Consider the following 20,794-nt stretch of genomic DNA (forward strand, 5'->3'; position numbering starts at 1 on the left):
AGCGGCAAATTTGAAAAAAATAGGCGTGAAGGGTTATCGTACCATAGAGAATTTGAATTTTGCGCCTTTTTCTACGGACAAAGTTGTTTGACAGACAATAATTGTCGGTCAAACAAGATTGTCAGTAGAACAAGACGCGGTGCATTTTTTAAAATTTGCCGCTTTTTTTCTACTGACGGAAATGGCTTGACAGACTATATTTACTTAACATTGTAGTAAAATCGAATATGAAATTAGAATATGCAAGATTGTTATTGTTACTTGCAATTACATTTTGTGATTGTAATTATATTAGTTTTAAAGTCTATGCGGAAAGAGAAGAGTCATAGAATGTATTGGTTCTATATTCCACTCTATTACTTTTTGCCTAAAAACAAGTGTATCACAGTATCACTCCAAATATATACCAAAGTAGGTATGTATATTACATTCCTAAGTAAAGCGGTGATTAGAACCGAGATAGAGCGAACAGGGCGGCTACCGGGAAAATCGAAATTCGTCAATTGCGGGCATTTTTCTGTGTCACTCTAATTACGTCTTAGTGGGAGTAAAAGAGAAAGATCCCCGCAATTTGCGAATTTCGGTTTTCGCGGTAGGCCCCCAGAAGCCGGGTGACTCGGGTGAGAATCACAAAACCGTGCATATTTTAGAAAAACGTTTTTTTTTTAGTTTTTGTGAAACTTTTTTTCGGTGATTTCGATTTTATGTATAAGTTATAGAATAAGCAGGTATTCTCAGGATAAATGCTTTAATATTCAGTCTTCCACGACTTTTCTATTTACTTTTCTTTACCAAGTATCAAGATCATCAAATTCCACCAATGAAGTAAATATTACATGACATAGTGTGTTGACATAGTCCTTCTTCAGAGAACACACACCGCTAATCATGCCCAACTCGCTAAACGAGCTAAAATACAATAAATAATATGGAACTACACAGTATACAGTATGGGGCTCTTCAAAAAAGGAGTGTACAGGTTTTTAAAGGGTCGGCAACGCGCATGTAACACCTCTGGAGTTGCCGGCGTCCATAGGCTACGGTGACTGCTTACCATCCGGCGGGCCGTATGCTTGTTTGCCACCGACGTGGTATTAAAAAAAAAATTATGACACACCCGGTCATCTCTAACTGCCCAGGCCGCGTAGCTAACGTGCAAATCGCTTACGCTCCGTAGCGATCGAAACGCAACTGTCACTGTCGCACTAATATGGAAGACGGATAGAGAGGCACAAAGCGATTCGTTGTCGAAGCGATAGCGATTGTCACCTTGGCTAGGCCGGCAGGTCAATACGTGATTTCAAATAACATCGATTGCAACAACATTACCACCAAGAAGGGAGGCGATCATATGTAGTCTGGGCAAATAGGAACAACACTTTCTGAGCCGTTTCTAACAAAGGTAAAGGAACGTTCAAATCAGCTTGATGGAGAAGTCTCCACGACCTGTTGAGCAAATAAATATAGAAATAACGTTGGACAATAAAACCTTGCAGGCCAGTGAACACGTATACACATGTGAGTCATAGTAGCTACGCAACATTTTTTCCTGAAGAATCGTGCGATGTACAGTAGTATGCATATAATAGAGTAAGACCAAGGTAACTGTGCAGCGATTTGTATAACAGACGTGCAAGTGTTATTTTAAACATCACACTTCTATGAAATTATGACATTTAAATTTTAAATAACACTTGCACGTCTGTGCTATAAAAATCGCTGCAGAGTTATCTTGGTCTGACTCTAGCACTTTATTTATACAAAAGTAACTTGAGTAATTTTTACGTTTATTTAATTTTATTAACTGTTAATAATAGTATTCAAAAATTATCACGTATTTAGATGAATTGCAAAACACTCTTTTAGCGTGTAGCGGAAGCGGCGCTCTAAAACTAGTGCGATAAGGACAACGCTAGGTTAGGTGAAAAATCCTGCGTAAAAATCTAAAAAACGATGTTTCGTACTTCACTGTTTCCTCCTCCAAAACTTAACTAAATGTAACTAAATTTTGAGATGTAAATGGTAAAGAAATTATAATTATCTGTGTCGGACTGTTTTGCTTTTTAGACTAATTGATGTCAGTTTTGAATACATATTTGAAGTGCACTAGTGCCTTAAGAAACAAAAACGAAAAAAAGCAAAACAGTCCGACACTTCTACTTTATTTGTCATGCCCTAACGGACGTCGGCGACCACCTTTGCCATATCTCTCCCGCTCTTGACCATTCTTGCCAGTATGGCTACGTTATTCACGTTAAACCTCCTTCATCCTCTTCCCCTCTTGCCATCAATTTTTCCTTCCAATATTAGTTGTAATATATTATTTTGTCATTTCTGTATATAAGTCCAAAATTAGATATTTTCCTTTTTTTTCACCGTAACCACAACCTCCAACTTTTTCTTCATACTTTCAAGTACTTCCACATTCGTAATTCTATCGGTCCAGGATATTTTTAACATGCGCCTATATAGCCACATTTCAAATGCGTCTATTTTCTTTTCCATCGCTTTATTCCGAGTCCAAGTCGCAGCCGTAGAAGAGCACTGGCACACTTTACAAGCAGTTTACAAGTCTCTAACGAAGCTTTAGGTTGATATCCTTATTAGTATACCTATATAGACTGCATTTTTATAAAGGCGTTTCGCGCAACCTAACTTTCTCTAACCTGACACGTATTTCCTGCTCCATGTTCCAGTCCTCGTTCAGCCAGTAGCCCAAATACCTATACTTTTCTACTTTCTCTATTGGTGTATTATCTATTCTTAAAATGTGTGGAGTTGTATTAGAGTTGCGATTAAAAGCACAAGAGCTTTTATGAGGAATAGACAATATAGACTTTTTTTGAAACCTTTTATGTATGTTCTTATATTCGTGTTAATGAATGCATAAATGACAGATAACAGTAGAGGAGTAGGAAAAAACTCATAAAAGCTCTTGTGCTTTTATAAGCTATAATGTTACTGCGATTAATGGCTACCAACCTAACAAAACCAAAACGAATACAGTTTTTTTTTTTTTTTTTTCTTCACATTTATTGTAGGTATACTGTACTGTACACTTTTTCCTCTGTTATAATAGATTTTATTTCTGCTGCCACTACTGTGTAACCTTTAGCGGAGGAATCGCTGACTCCCGAGTCACAGGCTCTGACCTAGTTCGGGAGACAAAAGCTGGACCCTGGTGAAACCATTACAAACCTAATTATAATTTTCTCTGTATCTAGTATAATATCGACACTCTATACTGTGTTAGGTTTTTAAGTGAATAAAGATTTATTTATTTATTTATCTATTTTATTTTTAAACTAAGTGCATTGATGCCAACTTACAAAATATTCATTTGGTTGCATAGTAAAAATAGTTACTTCATAAGTCAGAAACACGCATGTGACACCCGTAATATAGCAACATCCATAGACTACGAAGACCGCTTAGCGTTGCTTGTTAGTCTCCGTAGGCTACGGTGGCCAAAATTGAGAAAAAACTGTTCAAATAATTAATTTAGCAAGTAGCAAGTACCAGGGCCTCATGAGTTACGAGGAGGTGTCGCCGACCGGCCGGCCGCGGCCCGGGGCGGGCCGGGCGCGTAACAAGGTATGCTCGCGCGTCTTGGCTATATACTTTTGCTGTAATTTGTTTACCTAAATTAAGATTTATTTTTGTTGACTAGTAGGAAAAATATTGTATGCAACGTTGTATAAGTAGGTCAAAAAATTCTCGTGGCGTATTCCTTTACAATGTAACTCACGCCACTCGCCTTTTTTGACCCTTCTTATACAACTGTTGCATAAAATACTATTAATACATGGCTCATTACACTGATTAATCTATATTCATTGCACATTTTAGCGTTAGGTTTCTTGGGGATTGGCAAGAAGGAGGACTTAAGCCAATCGTCCGGAAGGACTTCCGTACAAAGAATACAATACTCACAAGGAGCTGCCGTATCATATAAGTATTTTATTAAACGATGTTACCAAGACATTAATTCCAAATTCATCCAGTAATTGAAGAGTACGACACAGATATTAATAATAACAATCTATGTTGAAAAAAATATTGCTCTAGCTTCAAAACCCACGGAGGAAACAGTCGAGTACGTTTGTATGGAAAAATTACCACTCCTGCTGCCTCTTAATAAATATTGCACACATCTGTATTTTTACCTAGGTACTAGAGTCTGTGCAGAAAGAGAAGAGTCGTGGAATATATGGTCTCAATACATTTCACGACTCTTTTCTTTCCAAAAAGACTCTATTTAATAAATCTAGCAAGGATGCAAAACCGAATAGTATCTACTTAATATATATTTATCCTAATCGATTGTTTTTAGTCTAGTCAGAAGCAACCGTGCCTACAAAAGCCTATGATTTAAACGTAGGTAGTTCCCTACTATCCCTATCTGTTAGGTTTTTCTTAAATTACATCCTTATATTTCAACCAATTTACACAAAACCTTAACAAGTTATATACCTACATCTGTCGGTTTATTTTTGAACTTCTCCAGTGGCTAGCTGCCAGCTTGCTCAGTTCTCTTTCTGTTGTCTCTCTTTGCGGTTTCATAATTCAGGCGTTGATGATTAGATGGCGCTGTATCACATTGGTCGTTAATGAGGTTGTTTTACCTTTTTTGGCATATTTTGAATGTGATTTATGGCAGGCTGAAAATAGAATGTAACTTTTGAGGGGGGCTGATTTTGAATAGAAAATTGGAAGGTTTTTTTGAAAGATGGAATTGAGGTTTTTGGTTTGGAAAAAAAGTGACAGAAAAAGATTTCATTCATTTCCGAATTCATATCATATCTAAAGATTTGCGGCAAAAGAGCAAAGTCAAGTTGGTTGATTGTTTGCCATTTTTTTATTTGTTGATTAAAAAGTATTGGAAGATATTTGCGTAAAGTTCCACCGAAAGAGTGTTTGTGGCGTAATAGTGCTATCCTGTGTTCCTCTAGCCGCCGCCGCCGGCCGCTAGCCGGTTTTCCTCTTTGAAACTCAGTGGCGTTTCAGTCAATTCTAGCCACGTGAATTTTCACAAGCAACAACTTGTGCAATAACGTGTGGCGTATTTGCCGCCAAGGCTCAGGGGCACGTAATTTCTTGACCCTCCCGTCGATTCCCAAATTCCGGGAGGGCTCCAACAAGACCACCAGCTGAGGACCCGGGTCCGTCTAACACGAGGCTCGCCAGGTGACATCGGCGTTTGCTACAATTAAGCGCCGACCTCAATTTAACCGATTCGCAACGGAATTCAAGTTTTCATCGATATTCAATCTAAATAAAAATAAAAAATCCTAACCATTTCTTCATTCTGATTTGCCTTCTACAAATAGGGTAGTTTCCATCTACAAATCTTAGGGCAGAATTGTATCCCAATAAATTCTTTTGTATTATAAGAACATGTTAAACTACTTTTAGGGGACCTGTAATGACCATATTTTTGTAAATATTGAATTTAATAGTACATTACGATACAAGTGCGAAAAATAGGAAATTCGAAACGAGTGGCGATAAATTAAAACACGACCGAAGGGAGTGTTTTAAATCGACACGAGTTGCGAATTACCTATTCGCACATGTATCGTACAACGTTTTACAGTACATATGGCCCTTTAAATGTTCGACACAGTAACATAATATGCTACTTCTCGCACTAGTGCTATAAAGTAGCCCCATATGTACTGTAAAATATCTTTTGGCACACGTCACGTGACCAAACTCGAAACGTCATTGAAGATTCTGATGACGTCACAACTCTCAGATTGACACTGTTGATGTTGACAGTTAGGCGATAAACAACAAATGACAAATGTCAGTTGGCGGTTCGTATCTTCTACGTGTGTATGTAGTTATGTGTCAAACCGTAAACTGTGACATCACACAATTTTCAAAGAGCGTTTTGGGCGCGAAAGCATCTGTCAAAATATATTTTGTTAATTTAACATATTTAAAGCCGTTTTTGGTATAATAGTCGAATTTTAGGACAACTTTTAGTTAATATAGAACGTAATACAAGCGTTTCAAAAAATTGGAAGCAACCCTATTATTAACAATTTATTGTGTTCTTACGCTCCTTTTTTTACTTTTGTTAAATTCCTGTAGATGTCTGCAACCCGCATTTTTCTTAAATTATAAATATTCTAAATTCCAAAACTGCTCCAATAGTCGAGCCATTACATTTTCGGCGTGTAAAGTAGGTTTCCTTCATACACTTTTTTTTCAACCATCATACCATTTCATTCGCCCCATTTATACATTTTTTTTTCCTCAGCCAATTTTTTTCCCGATTTTTAATTTTTCTATATTTCAATAACCTTTATGCGGAGAGCAGGAATCACCTTAATATTGTTTGGGAAACTGTTTAATTAAAGTATTCTGTGAAGTGACCTTGTAGGGCAAAAGGTTCGCCAATGGTCAAGTGTCATATTTTTGTTGCGTAATTGTTTAAAATTAAAACGTATTCTGCGAAGTGACTTTGTTTTACTCCACACTTTATTGATTGATGAAAGTCGTATGAAAATCCGTTCAGTACTTTTTAGTTTTGGAGTAGTTTTATAAGAAATAAGATGTAGTGAATTGACGTTTTCCCCTAGATTTGCGGCTGCTAGGTTGCGTGACAGTCATGCACATAGCGAATACCACAAATTATTTGTGATTTTAAGTTAGTCGTAAAACGGCCTGTCGTAATGTTTCTTTTATGGAGAAACTGTAAGTCACAGGAAAAAACTCAAACGTTAGAAATGTTGTACACAGAACGCAGAATATATATATATATATATTCATATTTTTTTGTTGAACCGTTATGAAGATATTTCCTCTAGAAAGTAGGAGTTTACGTCCAAAAACGGCGGCTATCGTCTTAAGCATTACACACCCCTCGACGATCATTGTTCCGATAGTTGTATCAGCGAACAGTCTCATAACGAAGAGTCTCGAGTTCGACCAACACCTAGAGAGACTCTCGCTGGCTGGCTGGATCAAGGGTCAGATTCAGAAGGCGGTAATCTTGGCCACGGCGCGTATAATAGCGCGTCGGTTCCTCTCTCTGCGTCAGCTTGGGCCCTGCCCCGCTGTTAGGTCGCCCCGGAGGCACCATAGGTAAGGTTTTTTTAATGTTTATATGTGTTTTGTATTATTTTTTATTTTACTTTTATATTCATATTATAAAAACCTAGCCTAAGATGAAAGATAAATAAAGATAATAATAATAATTCATACGTCCCACTTTTGGGCGCACGCCTCCTCTCATGCGCGAGAGAGCTTAGGCTATAGTCCCCACGCTGGCCCAATGCGGGTTGTGGACTTCACAAAGTTAATATACATCTTAGAAATTCTTCGCGGATGTATGCAGGATTCCTCACGATGTTTTCTTTCACCGGAAAGCAAGTGGTAAATATCAAATAATATTCCATACATAAGTTCCGAAAACACATTGGTACGAACCAGGATTTAAACCCGCAACCTCCGGTTTGAATGTCAGATGTCAGATCCACTCGGCTACCACCGCTTTACACTACTAAATATGTACTAAATGTTTTACCAGGTACTATACATACAATACAACGTAATAGGTAGCTTATGTTAAATCAATTCTTTACTATTTAGAAAAGGAACATTATTCAAAACGTAAAACTTGAATGACAAAATATCTTCGTCTTCCTTGCCTTATCCCTTCATTTGGGGTCGGCTCTCCTCGTCCTTAGGCATGAATGACAAAATATGTCTGTTCGAAAAAAACTCAAACATACGTGGGGTACATTATAGATAATAGATCATACAACACCGTATTGCGCGCGCTAAAGCGCGTTACAACTAAATCAGCGCTCTGCAGTTATTTATTCTTTGGCCACAATTACTCCGATATTATAGCACTTGGGTTATGCACAAGCATTCATAGTGCAAGGAAGGCACGGAGCGATGAGCGACACAGCCTCTTGGTCTAAAAGCTGGCACACGACTGACGGCCACGTCTTTTCTTTTTCGAGCTGCATACGCACGAAATGTGATAAATGATCGATTTCTTTAAAAAAATTAACTGATTAACAAAAGCTATGTTGTATTTGTAGAACCTGTTAAAACACTGTTTTTAGTTTAAAAATAATTTTAATCGATTTAGCTGTTTAGTAGAAATAAGCAAAGTTAGCCGCAAAATGGACTGTCGTATAATTTTTTTTACGGTGAAACTATAATTTTCAGGAAAAAAGTCAAATGTTGCGATTGTTGTACATAAAATAAACATTCATATAATATTTTTTCCATAATATTTTTTTGAGCCATTTAGGAGAAATGGCCTCTAGAAAGTAACAGTTTTTCGACAAAAACGGCGCGTAGCGCCTTAACAATGAAAATTATTAATTACAATAATTACGCACGGAATACATGAGTGAGCGTACATAACAAAGGAGTGAGCGTGTTGTCGCCTTCTTGAAGACTTATTACTTACTTATTTATACTTTTACCTTAGACTTTTACCTCATTATACATTCCAGATGGTCGAAATAAATGATAATTTAATTTAATTTTAATTATGTTACTAAGTTTATTAGTATTTTGAACTTCCACATTATTCTTATTAGGTATCAATTGTATTCGCTTTGTTCACATATGTGGTTGCAATAGTGCGTAATCTTAGTTTAGTAGTATGTCACTACCTGTGAGTTCCTATAATTGGCTTCCTGTATCTACTATATTTTTCTATGTTAATGTCACAGCTGTTGGATCTCAAAAAAAAAAACATTAAAGAGATTAAATACTAGTTCTGTCTACTAATACACAGAACTAGTAATTATTAATAATTTCGTCACCTTTTCCGTAGCCCGGTGCATAAAATAGGTAATAATAAAAGCTAGTAAGTTTTGGCGGCCAATTACATATACATGAAATGTTTTTGATGGGATACTAATATATTAATATATTATGTTACCCACTGGCTTGTATGTATTTGCGACATGCAATGATTATTCAATTATAGTTATCTATAGATAGATATTGTACTACAATTTAATTAAAAAACGACGATGACACAGATCTAATAAAAGTTATATAGGTAGTCGTCGGACCTTTTTTTCTTCTAATCCACATCCATCGACCCAAACACTACAAAAAACATCTACCTGCTACATTGAGGGTCTCAGAATTATGCATTTAAAGGATAGTGAACGATCGATATACGGAGATTATCCTCGTTCTAAGTTAGTCACTTCAAGAAAAATGTCCACAGACGACGGGGACCGCGTCGATCAATATTTCGTTAAGAGGTACACGGAAGTTTGCATCATAATTCGATACCGCTCAAATTTGAATCATAAGGGTGACCGACGCTACGATTCGTGTACGATACGATACGAACGCGGGCTCGCTCCAACTTCAAACAAAAAGCTCTGACAAACACAGGAGAGTTTGGTGGATTACAGTGATTCATTCGGGTGAGCCCCCAGAAGGGGAGATTTTTATATTTACATCGTGTCCCTCGCGGCATGCGCGCCGCCACTCCGCCAGTCGCGCTACTACAGTTTCACACACGAACACCAGTGCAATAATACTCATGTAAATATTACTCCTACTACAAGATTCTACATAGTGTTACTTTTAAAATATTATTGTGTCAACAGTAGTGATGTGAGTGTAATCTGTTATAAAAAGTTGTGGTTTACTAGTGAAACTATTCAAAACAGTGATTGTAAGCTTCTTTCGCTTCGATCCAAGGAAATGCCGCCCGTTCTCTCTCAATGTATTTCAGGAAGCACTTCAGCAAGGAACTTTTCGTTCCCATAACTCACGCTAGAGGTCAGTAAAGAATAAATAAACTACCTAAACTATGAAAAAGTAATATTATAAAGGTTCCGTGATCAGATACTTATGTGTATCTAATTTGCTAGGAGTGAATAGGGTTCAAGCACCGACGAACATTATTACCATCCCTTCTCCGCCCTTTACGCATGATCGACCGGTAGAGTTTTGGGGTTCACTTTGCGAGCGGCATTAACTGTATATACCTATGGGTAACTATAATAGCTACGCACCCTACCGAGGGTAAATATATTGTACATAGGTACTATACTAAAAAAGGGTGCGTGAACGCGTGGGTACTGTCTATGTCTACTGACTACTCCATAACAACTATCATATTATTGAAAAAAAGTGGGTAATTATGTTTGTAAATACCTACACTTTGTTTCTCGCTTTGATTGTGAGGAATAATTATACTACAATGTTATTAGGTTGGTACAGTCAGCAATACTATTCGCTTAGCACTTTTGCATACAAACTTTTATGTAGGTGGGGGGTCACTTTTCTTAGCAGCTGACTGTACATTTAAGGATATTTTACCGTACATAATATTTAAATTCGAATCTGTACTCCGCTCGGAGGACCGAAGCGGTGCGGGCACTGCGGTCTCTACCTGGCGGGTGTGTCACGGGTTTTGGCTATATGAAGTAGGTAAATTGACGTTATCATTATTAATTAGGCAAGGGCTATAACCCATCTATATATAACCGCGAAAATCGAAGTTCGTAAATTACGAGCAACTATCTCTGTCACTTTAATTACGCCTTAATTGGAGTAAAAGAGAAAGATGCCCACAACATGGATACATGGCATGTTACGCCTAATAAAATTAATTATATAATTGATACCAACCTGTGTTATTTAGGTTAATATCACTTTAAATACCATTATTTAAAAACTATTATACAGCTATGTATTTAAATTATAATAATGGCTAGTGTACCTACAGGTGCAATCCAACAGAACCGAAACGGAGACTATAAATCACTTGAAAACTTCTTCTTGGCCTGTTATAATTAGGATCAAAATAAGCAATCGAATGGAATCGAACCCGGCAGGAGTTGAATAACACGGCAAATCATACTATAAACGTATACCTACATCACAACTATGTACATGTCTTTAACCGACTGCCTCATATCGTAATTCAATCGAGCGAATCAAAATTGTGAATGCCTACTCCGTCGCGCAGATTATAATTATATAGATCACATTCATAACGTTTTTATTGCCTGATACAGAAATGAGTGAGGCGTCTATACAGCAGTGAATAGCGAGCGACATGTTTGTTTTCATACCGGTCCGAATTAACGTCGCGATTGGTTCAAAATCCATAACTGGCCTCCGTGAGCCAGGTGTCGTTCACACCGCGGCCTCGCGCGCGCCTCGTCTCGTTAATCACTCGTGCTTGCTATTGTTAACGCACGGTGTACAGCCATCTTTGTCAAATTATAGACGATTTCGATTGATTTCAATAACTAATTGTGTTTGTGCTATCTAAATGAAAGAAAACACGGATTTAGTGATATTGACGCTTTGTGTTAGAGCACGAAGAGACATTCTCTTTTGTTTTACTACTAACATCACTGCGTTGAATGGAAGCGTTACGACTTACGGCGTTAACGACCATTAAAATGATGGATGATGTCGTCTTTTGCAAAAAGAGTGTAAAGTGATCGTTAATAGTAAATAATGTGAAGGGTGCATTTAGTGTTTATGTTTGGGCGGGCATGTGATGAGAACTGCGTCGTAATTTGTTGTACACATTGCATAAATGAGTGGAATGGCGTTGCGGAGCGCGCGGACCGGAGCATGCGCGCCAGTTGCCTCGCAATCTCTGGGAGCGCATTGAGTGTCCTTCGTTTACGTGTTAAGCAAAATGGGAAGGTCGAGATTCCCTGGCAAACCGCTCAAATTCCAGAACAGAAAACGTGTTAGTGTATTATCGGGTGCTGTTTACCATGAAAATGCTCCGGAGAGTCAACCGCTCACTCGCGGCGGGACCGCCAATGTTTTCGCTGGGGATAAAGAGGTAAAAGCTACTAAAGTCTTATGGACATTGTTTTTTTGACGGATGCGTTATATAAATATAAGTGTAGCATACGCGGAAATGATTAATGTTTACGTAATAACTACTAGCTTAAACGATGAGGCGATGGTAATAAGCGTCAAATACGACTATACTACTTTGACATTTCACTAGGTATTCCATTCCATGTCAACAAAATTTACTCTTTAATTCTCGTGCAGGGCTTAGGAACAAACAAGGTAACTTTAATATTTAGTTTAGATAACAAGTCTATGAAACTGAATCAGAGATCATATTTATTGTTTATGTTTGTTGTAGCATTCATGAGTAAATAGGTATAGTATTTTTGTTATTGGCTTAAATATTTTTTTACCAAAACAAAAACTCGTCAATTATTGATGTGTAAAATATTAGGTAAATCTAGTAATTGTTAGACATATAAATAAAGGTTGATCGAAAATATGCATTAGTTAGGTTAGAAAATTTGAAAGACAAATCAATCCATTTAACAATAAATAACGATTTAATATGACCCTGCAAGACCTATAATAATTATCAATGCCTTTGTCATAGTGCTTTGACATTTTTATTTAAACGTGATCTCGGTTGGAAGTTTGATTCTTTTGATGTACGGTACTGGCGGCCAAATACCTGAAGGTGTTATATTTTTGATGGGTACTGTATACTTACACGTATTGTACTTATTTTTGTTTCCTGGTTTAACCTCTTGCTAGTTCCACGCTTTTAATACTAGTACAAATTAATTTGAATAATTGTTAATGGAACAGTTTCTTTTGTTTTGTTCTATTTTAAAACAAAAAAAAAACAATTCTATTTCTAAAATGGTATTGATTCAAATTAGACTGATAAGACAGTTTTCCTGTATGGTTGGCCGCTAGAGGTTAACCCTTCACTTGGCATTCATCATTTTGAGTAGTTGGTATTATTTTAACATTCTGTAAATTAAATAATTACAATTTTGCATTCCCTCTGTCTATGTTTGCCAGACAAAGAGTTAAGCTTGACTGGTAGCAAATTAGGGACTAGAACCAGGATATAATCAACATCGGTTGACTGGTAGCAAATTGGGGACTAGAATTAGGATAGTGAAGTAATGGGACATATATCTATTTCTGTCCACCCACATAACCTCTGATCCCCATTTTGAATATTGTTCTTACCCAGGATCATTAGCACTAATGAGTGAATTTACAGGTAAATAAAGTTCATTTATACATTTTATATGTTATATATAATATTATATCTTTAATTTCACTCTATGGTGCTATTCAAGTAAAATGATAAATTCATTGACCTAGCAGGCTAGTTTTAAGTAAGATTGGCAAAAGACAAATTGGGGATGGGTCATTATAAATGCATTGCAGAGTTAGCTTGGTCCAACTTTTGTTATATTACACCAGTTAAACTGAATATATTAAATTCAAGTGTTATACAGGCAGTAAACAACACTTTTATTTTTGTTCTTAAAATTTTTATGAAACATTACTACTAGGGATTGCAATCCGGTCCGGCGGATCTGGTAATCCGGCCGATCCGGCACTTTTCAAGAGCTACCGGATCCGGTAAAATAAAAAAAACGCTTAAATACAGCATGCGCTGTGCATTTTAGATGAGGATAAGGCAACGGGTGAGAAGTATGAAGTTAAACAGAACAAAAAACGAATAAAAAGTTGAATTTAGTAAGATATATTTTATATATTATTATATATATTATAATATATTTTTATATATTTATTATGACGATAAATGGGAACAGAAGAGGATTTCTTCTTCTTTCGTGTTGGTGGCACGATATGACGATTACATAAATACTGTAATAGAAGGAAAAATTAAAGGATGCAGATGCCATGGAAGGCATTTGTAATTGATGCTACAGAGAAAGTTAATGTTGTGATAGGAGATTTATAATAGTAAACAAATGAGCAGGATTAAGTGGCCGTACTCTACCGACTAGAGTTGGAATCATCAATATGTGTGAATTAATATATGATATATTTAGTTTACTCCGATTATATATATATAATTCAGATAAAATATTGATTCTTTACAATCTCATTCAATCTTATGCAATTTCCTTTATCTCCTGGTACACATGCTACTCTATGTATAGCCAATTCTTTATTTCATCCAAGTAACTTTTCTTAGGGATTCCCTTTCCGCGATGGTTTTCAATCCAACACTATTATTTTTCGCATGAGATCGTCGTGTCGTATTTTGTTCCCTATAATTTGACCAATATACTTTCCTGTAAATTAAAAAAAAGTTCATTTTTTTAACATAGAGTCTGCTACATTCTCGGACAAAAAATTAAAGCAAGATGATACTGGAGCACATTTAATATAATTTTGGTTAAAAGTAAAATATCTTGTTTTCTTACTAGAATGGATGTCAACGTTACAAAGAATTCAATCAAAGAATAGTAACAAAAACATGTCCTTTCAAGGAGTTCCAATTCCCACCCCACATCCCATCATGAGGCTTGGAAACTAATCAAATTTATAATTCTAATCGAAAATTTGAGCACTTCTGAAATGTTAAATATAATAAATTACCGATTTCATATTTTGTTATTAAACTGATATACATTGTAACACTTTTTAGTACTATTTTAGTTACCAAGTTCTATTTTATTGTTAAGAAGTTATTTATTAACTTCAAATTATAGATTGAGGAATATGTATTACGCAAAAAACTAGAAAAATATGTCATTTAATTAACTTTAATATCCCTATACCAAACCGATCCAGATTGAAAATCAATCCGGTTTGCAATCCCTAATTACTACATCTAAGCTCAACAACAATATCTGTATGATATTGGAGGAGATAGAAGTCATTTGTTGCAAAATAATTTTAGTAAAAGCTTTGAAAGAATGCATCCATACATACATACATACATAAGGTCTATGACCCCTAGAACTTTATAATTTTGAAACATTCATATGGCAAAATATAATATAGTTATACTGTAAGCATACAGAAATTGATTTCTTAAGAATAAATATTGTGCCTTATCATTTTTAGGAAGAAGAAAAGAAAGAAAATAGCAATGAAAATGAAACAAATGGGTCTAGTGAAAATTTAGCGAACATCTCTGCAGTAAACAACATTAATAACCTTGATCTTACATCTAGTGATTCAAAATCTCCTGTTCGCACTCGCTCACAAAACAAAATGGAGCCAGTTAAGCTGGAAAAACCAAAATCAGTGAAGAAAACTGTGACTTTTGGTACAGTTGAGAGCTGTGAAGATATATTCTTGCCTTTGAAAAAGATTCCTCTGAAACATCATGCACCCCTAGTGCCTATTATCAAAAAGAAATCATCTTTGAAACAAACCGAATACTCTACTTTTAACAGCATACTTAAGCCAGCAAAATTGACAGATTTGAGTTCAAAGTCATCTGATAATCATGAAGGGTACTTAAGGAAAAACCTGAATCCTCTGTCAAAGCCCATGAACAAATTCTCGCAGTTCAGTGACAGCCGATGTATTTCTCCACCACCTCGTAACCTATCTCCAGTTGATAAAGAGAGTGGAAGCTCATCAAAGTTTGTTCTGCCTGTCAGAAGTACTCATTCATCTAGAGTTATCAAACCAAATAAGAGATTTATAGATGGTGAAGAACCAACCACTGCAACTGGTACTGTGGGCTCAGCAAAGGTGCTTAAGAAGCCTAAGCTCAAGAGGCTTCTGTTTAACAACTTACACAGAGATGATGATACATTAGAAGATGAGGCTTCAGATGTTACAAATGACACTGAAAAACCTAGAGACAAACAATTTTTAACACCATCCAACTTATTCAAAGATAAAACAACAAACTCATTTTCTGGTCTCAGCAGTAATACAAGAAAGCCCAATGTCAAGCTTAATTTATTCTCTAATAAAGAAACAGAATATTCACAAGATGAAAATTCTAATGTAGAAGGAGTAGAGAAAGGCAAAGCCTTGGAACAAAGTAAGCCAAGTAAAGAGGAGAGAGCTGGACATGCAATGCGTAAACTTATGGACATATCAGATGCAAGTAGTTCTACCAGCACTAGTAGTGGTTCAGAATCTGAAGAAAGCTGGGACAGTGATAGCCTGGAGGGTAGTGGAGATGAGGAAGAAAAACCACCACCTAGCCCAGAAAGAGAGAAGTCATCTGCCAGTCAACTGTTGAGTGGCAAAGTAATAATAAGGGAAGCCAGATTACAATTAAATACCCCTGCTCAAGCAACTACTGGGTTAGATGGTCCTTTTTCAGCACCAACATCAACATGTAAGTTATTATTAATTTTCAGACTGAAAACTCTTTCAACTGGAAACAACAAAATTCAATAAGGTTTTATTTACATTATCACTTTGTCTTATTATATATACAGGGTGGGCAAATAAGAAGTATACATTTTGTTTTTAAATTTTAACTGTATCAAGTTCAAAAATTATTAACTATTGTTTTCAAAATATATTCTTCAGGGTTGGCAAATTCATGCGAAACATAATGTCTGACATATGTCCACCTCTAACAGCAGGCAAATGTAAGCCCTTCATCCCAATGTTCAGCATCTATTCGCACATTTTTGGCATTATCTTAGTACATTTGTGTCGAATAGTCGGTTTTAACTGTTTAAATTTCATCAGCTCGTTAGCATAGACATGTAATTTTAGATAGCCCCACAGAAATAAGTCAAGAGCTGCAAAATTTGGGGAATCTGGGTGCCAATCACTGTCACTTTTTTTCAAAATTAATGCAGCAAACAACGTGTTTTAAACAACAGAAACATTTGAGATAAAATTGCTTGCTGCTAGTGGTAGACATTTGGCAGAAATTGTCTTCCGTATACAATTGCCAACCCTGAATAATATAATAAGAAAAAAATATTTAATAAAATTTCCACTTAATGTAATTAAAATTTAAAAACAAAGTGTATCATTCTTATTTGTCCACCCTGTATATCTCACAGTAGTGATTGATTTAGGATTGGTGATAAGTTTTATCTTTTTTATAGCTCCTAACCCTCCAACCACAGTGACGTGTGGTGTATGTGGTGCAGTACGATTCTACAAATTTGTAAAGCAAGCCCGCAAGTTTGGGATATATTCCTGTGAGTCTTGCCGAAAGTTTATTACAAAGCTTCTGAAGAGAGAGAAATTAGCACACAAAAATGGTACCATTGTCATGCAATGTATGAGAGAAGAAGGTTAGTATCCCAATAATTAGTCAATATTATTTATATATTTGAGTAAAATCTGAGTCATTGTAACTAAGTTCCCAATTATCATTTATCTTTACTAAATTACGTTTCCAGGTAACTGTATTGTGCCACCAATAGTGAGATCGCAACAATGGAAGCTAGTACGTTCTGAAAACAGATCGCGGTGTCCGGCTTGTTGGCTGAAAATGTGTCTAAGAGCATTTCAAGTGCCGCCGAGCGTAAGGGCAGGGCTCACGGCGATGCTGCCTCCTTCGATGAGGGCCAGCGTGAAGCTCTCCGGACCTATAGTTCAGGTTAATCCATTGAGGCTAGGAGCTGGCAACACTTGGACAACCTCATCTACATCTACGTCAGCACTAACAAATGCACCACCAAATAACACTGAGAATGAAGGCAAAAGCTTTGTGCCTTTGAAAATTAATAAAAGGCCTGAGGAGAGCAATGAAAAACTAATAGAAAAAGTTGAGGTATGTCATGGAGATCTTAGTTAAAGAGATATTAACCCTTAATAAGGCAGAAAATTTACAGATATTACGCAAATTGAATTCTTCTATTTTTATATAAAGTCTAAAGCATGGTGGTAAATATTTGCCTTTTGCTTTATTAAAAGTTAAATCATTTTGACCTTTATAACAGATTTCAATCTTTTGTTATTTAAAATGTAAGGTAATCTCACCAATAACATATTTTTATTATTACAGGATAAAACCAAAAAAGATCAATGTTCAGCTGAAGAAGATGGCGAAGCCTTCAGTGAGAATAGAAAGCGTCGTATAACGAGAGTTAAAGTGCGGAAGAAAGATAAAGGTGATTCTAAACAGTCAGAAGACCCTAAACGCCAAAAAGTTGAACTTAAGGGGCCAAGGGTCAAGCATGTATGCCGAAGTGCTTCAATTGTTTTAGGTCAACCTATTGCTACATTCCCTACCCAAGAAGAAAAAGAAAAGCAAGAAAAATCGATTTCATTTGAAGAAGACAACAGTTTGTTACCTGCTATTGAAAAAGATGTTCTTGCTACTAAAGTACCTAGCTGTGATATTGAAATGGATACCGAGAATAAGGCTCCTGCACAACTGTGTGAAGTGACTCCTGCAAAAGAGGCTGATATTGAAATGCAGGAGCCAAAGAAAAGAAAGATACAGGATACAGAGCTATCTATTAAAGTTCCATCCAAACAAGAGTCTAGTGAAGATGAGACTGTCATGGATCTTGTACCGAAGAAGACTGTCATGAAACCCCTCACAAATATCACAAATGTAAGTTTTAAAACTAAAATACATATTTACTCTTCAAAATCCAGTCTAAACATGTCATAAACAATATATACATATTTACAGATGCGTGGCCGATCTCAAAAGTTCAGTCAAAACCGGCCAGAACTGATCTGTGTCGACTTTTGGGAAAGCTATGATCCAGATGAAGTCTGTAGCTCTGGATTTGGTGTCATCGGAACCACTCCATTTACCGTCGCGAGGTTATGTTTCTTGTGCGGTAGTGCTGGGAAAGAGAAGGTAAAATATGTTTTTTTTTATAGTGTTTAAGTGTGTGTATTTTCCTTTAGGCGTTTTTAATTTTTAGTTGTAATATTTGCATTTTTGGGATGGACCCTAACCCCATCTCATTCCATCTAAATCCGGAAACAGTTTTTGTTTAATTGGCTGAATGGGATTACAATTAGGTAAACTTGGCTGTCGTGTAAGCCTACGCCAAATCTTGGGATTCGTTGTCAAGCGGACCCCAGGCTCCCATGAGCCGCACTGTGGGCTGAAATTCGGCTCTCATTGACCTATATTGTTTGTGTATGTTTCTATAAACCGAAGTTGTTATTTATGTTTTTTTTTTTTTTATTGAAATAGGTTTTGCCTAGCATTTTTATGGCAAGCTATGAATTTTAGACGATTTGGAATGAAAAATGTCGAGATATGTTTTTTTTTCAAAAAAAATGTATGGAGCCGGAACAAGAAATCATTATTACTCAAGAACCGCTAAACAAATCGTAATATCCTCGCAGGTGGTTATACTACGAATTATTTGTGATTTTTTGGCATACTACACATATCCGTCACGGGTACGGTTTTTTTTTAAATCATTAATTGTTTCTATGGACTAAGCACAAAAACCAAAGTCAACAATTTAAGATTTTTTTGATTGAAATTGGTTTTGCTCAGTGTGTTTATGCTAAGTTATAAGTTTCAGACGATTTGAGTTGAAAAAAAAGCGGCCAAGTGCGAGTCGGACTCGCCCATGAAGGGTTCCGTACCATTTATGACGTATTAAAAAAACTACTTACTAGATCTCGTTCAAACCAATTTTCGGTGGAAGTTTGCATGGTAATATATATCATATATTTTTTTTAGAGTTTTCATTCTGTTATTTTAGAAGTTACAGGACACACACACACACACACACACACACACACACACACACACACACACACACACACACACACACACACACACACATTTTTTCACTTTGGAAGTGTCTCTCGCGCAAACTCTTCAGTTTAGAAAAAAATGATATTTGAAACCTAAATTTCATTTTTGAAGACCTATCCATAGATACCCCACACGTATAGGTTAGATGTTTTTTTTTTTTTAATTTTATGACGTATTAAAAAGAACTACTTTCTAGATCTCGTTCAAACCAATTTTCGCTGGAAGTTTGCATAGCAATGTATATCAAATATTTTTTTTAGATTTTTCATTCTGTTATTTTAGAAGTTACGGGGGGGGGGGGGGGGGGGGGGGGGGACACATTTTACCACTTTGGAAGTGTCTCTCGTGCAAACCATTCAGTTTAGAAAAAAAATGATATTAGAAACCTCAATATCATTTTTAAAGACCTATCCCTATACCCCACACGTATGGGTTTAATGAAAAAAGATTTTTTGAGTTTCAGTTCTAAGTATGGGGAACCCCCTAAATTTATTGTTTTTTTTTTCTATTTTTGTGTTAAAATCTTAATGCGGTTCATAGAATACATCTACTTACCAAGTTTGAACAGTATAGCTCTTATGGTTTCGGAAAAAATGTGGCTGTGACATAAACGGACAGACAGACGGACATGACGAATCTATAAGGGTTCCGTTTTTTGCCATTTGGCTTCCGTTTTATGCCATTTGGCTGTAGCCAAATGGAACCCTAAATAGTAATGATTTTTTTCAAAAAAAATGTATGGAGCCGGAACAAAATATCTCAAGAACCGCAACAAATACTGTAATATCCTCACAGATGGTTGTACTACGAATTATTTGTGATTTTTTGGCATGCTACATATATCCGTAACGGGTGTAATTAAAAAAAATCATTAATTGTTTTTATGGAAAAAAAATCATTAATTGTTTTTATGGAAAAAAAAAACATTAATTGTTTTTATAGAAAAAAAGTCAAAAACCAAAGTCTTGCCCAGTTATAAGTTTCAGACGATTTTAGTTGAAAATAGATAGTAGCGTTATGATTTTTTTTTCAATAAAAATGTATAGAGGCGGAACAAAAAATCAAAATATCTCAAGAACTGCAGCAAACACCGTAATATCCTCGCAGATGGTTATTCTACGAATTTGTTGTAGGTACAGACCGTATTTGTTGCGGTTCTTCAGATATTTTGATATTTTGTTCCGCCTCCATACATTTTTTTGAAAAAAATCATAACTCTACTTTTTCATCAAATCAATCAATCAATCAAAACTTTATTGATAAAATACAATTATTTTACATGTCAACACATTAACATCTATTTAATAGGATCACACATTATTA

General features: G+C 36.0%; 1 protein-coding gene across 1 annotated transcript in view; it reads left to right on the top strand.

Moving 5' to 3' along the window:
• Positions 1 to 11,041: 11,041 nt before the first annotated feature.
• Positions 11,042 to 20,794, top strand: part of LOC133533746 (histone-lysine N-methyltransferase trithorax) — a 39,532-nt gene continuing 29,779 nt past the window's right edge. The window contains exons 1-6 of the mRNA XM_061872782.1: positions 11,042 to 11,818; positions 14,860 to 16,099; positions 16,830 to 17,021; positions 17,130 to 17,503; positions 17,738 to 18,292; positions 18,374 to 18,547. Of these exons, the coding sequence (XP_061728766.1) occupies positions 11,666 to 11,818; positions 14,860 to 16,099; positions 16,830 to 17,021; positions 17,130 to 17,503; positions 17,738 to 18,292; positions 18,374 to 18,547 (2,688 nt within the window). The 5' untranslated portion in view covers positions 11,042 to 11,665. The remainder of the gene's footprint in view (positions 11,819 to 14,859; positions 16,100 to 16,829; positions 17,022 to 17,129; positions 17,504 to 17,737; positions 18,293 to 18,373; positions 18,548 to 20,794) is intronic.

The sequence above is a fragment of the Cydia pomonella genome, chromosome 2 (assembly GCF_033807575.1).
Source record: "Cydia pomonella isolate Wapato2018A chromosome 2, ilCydPomo1, whole genome shotgun sequence".
Taxonomy (NCBI): Eukaryota; Metazoa; Arthropoda; class Insecta; order Lepidoptera; family Tortricidae; genus Cydia; species Cydia pomonella.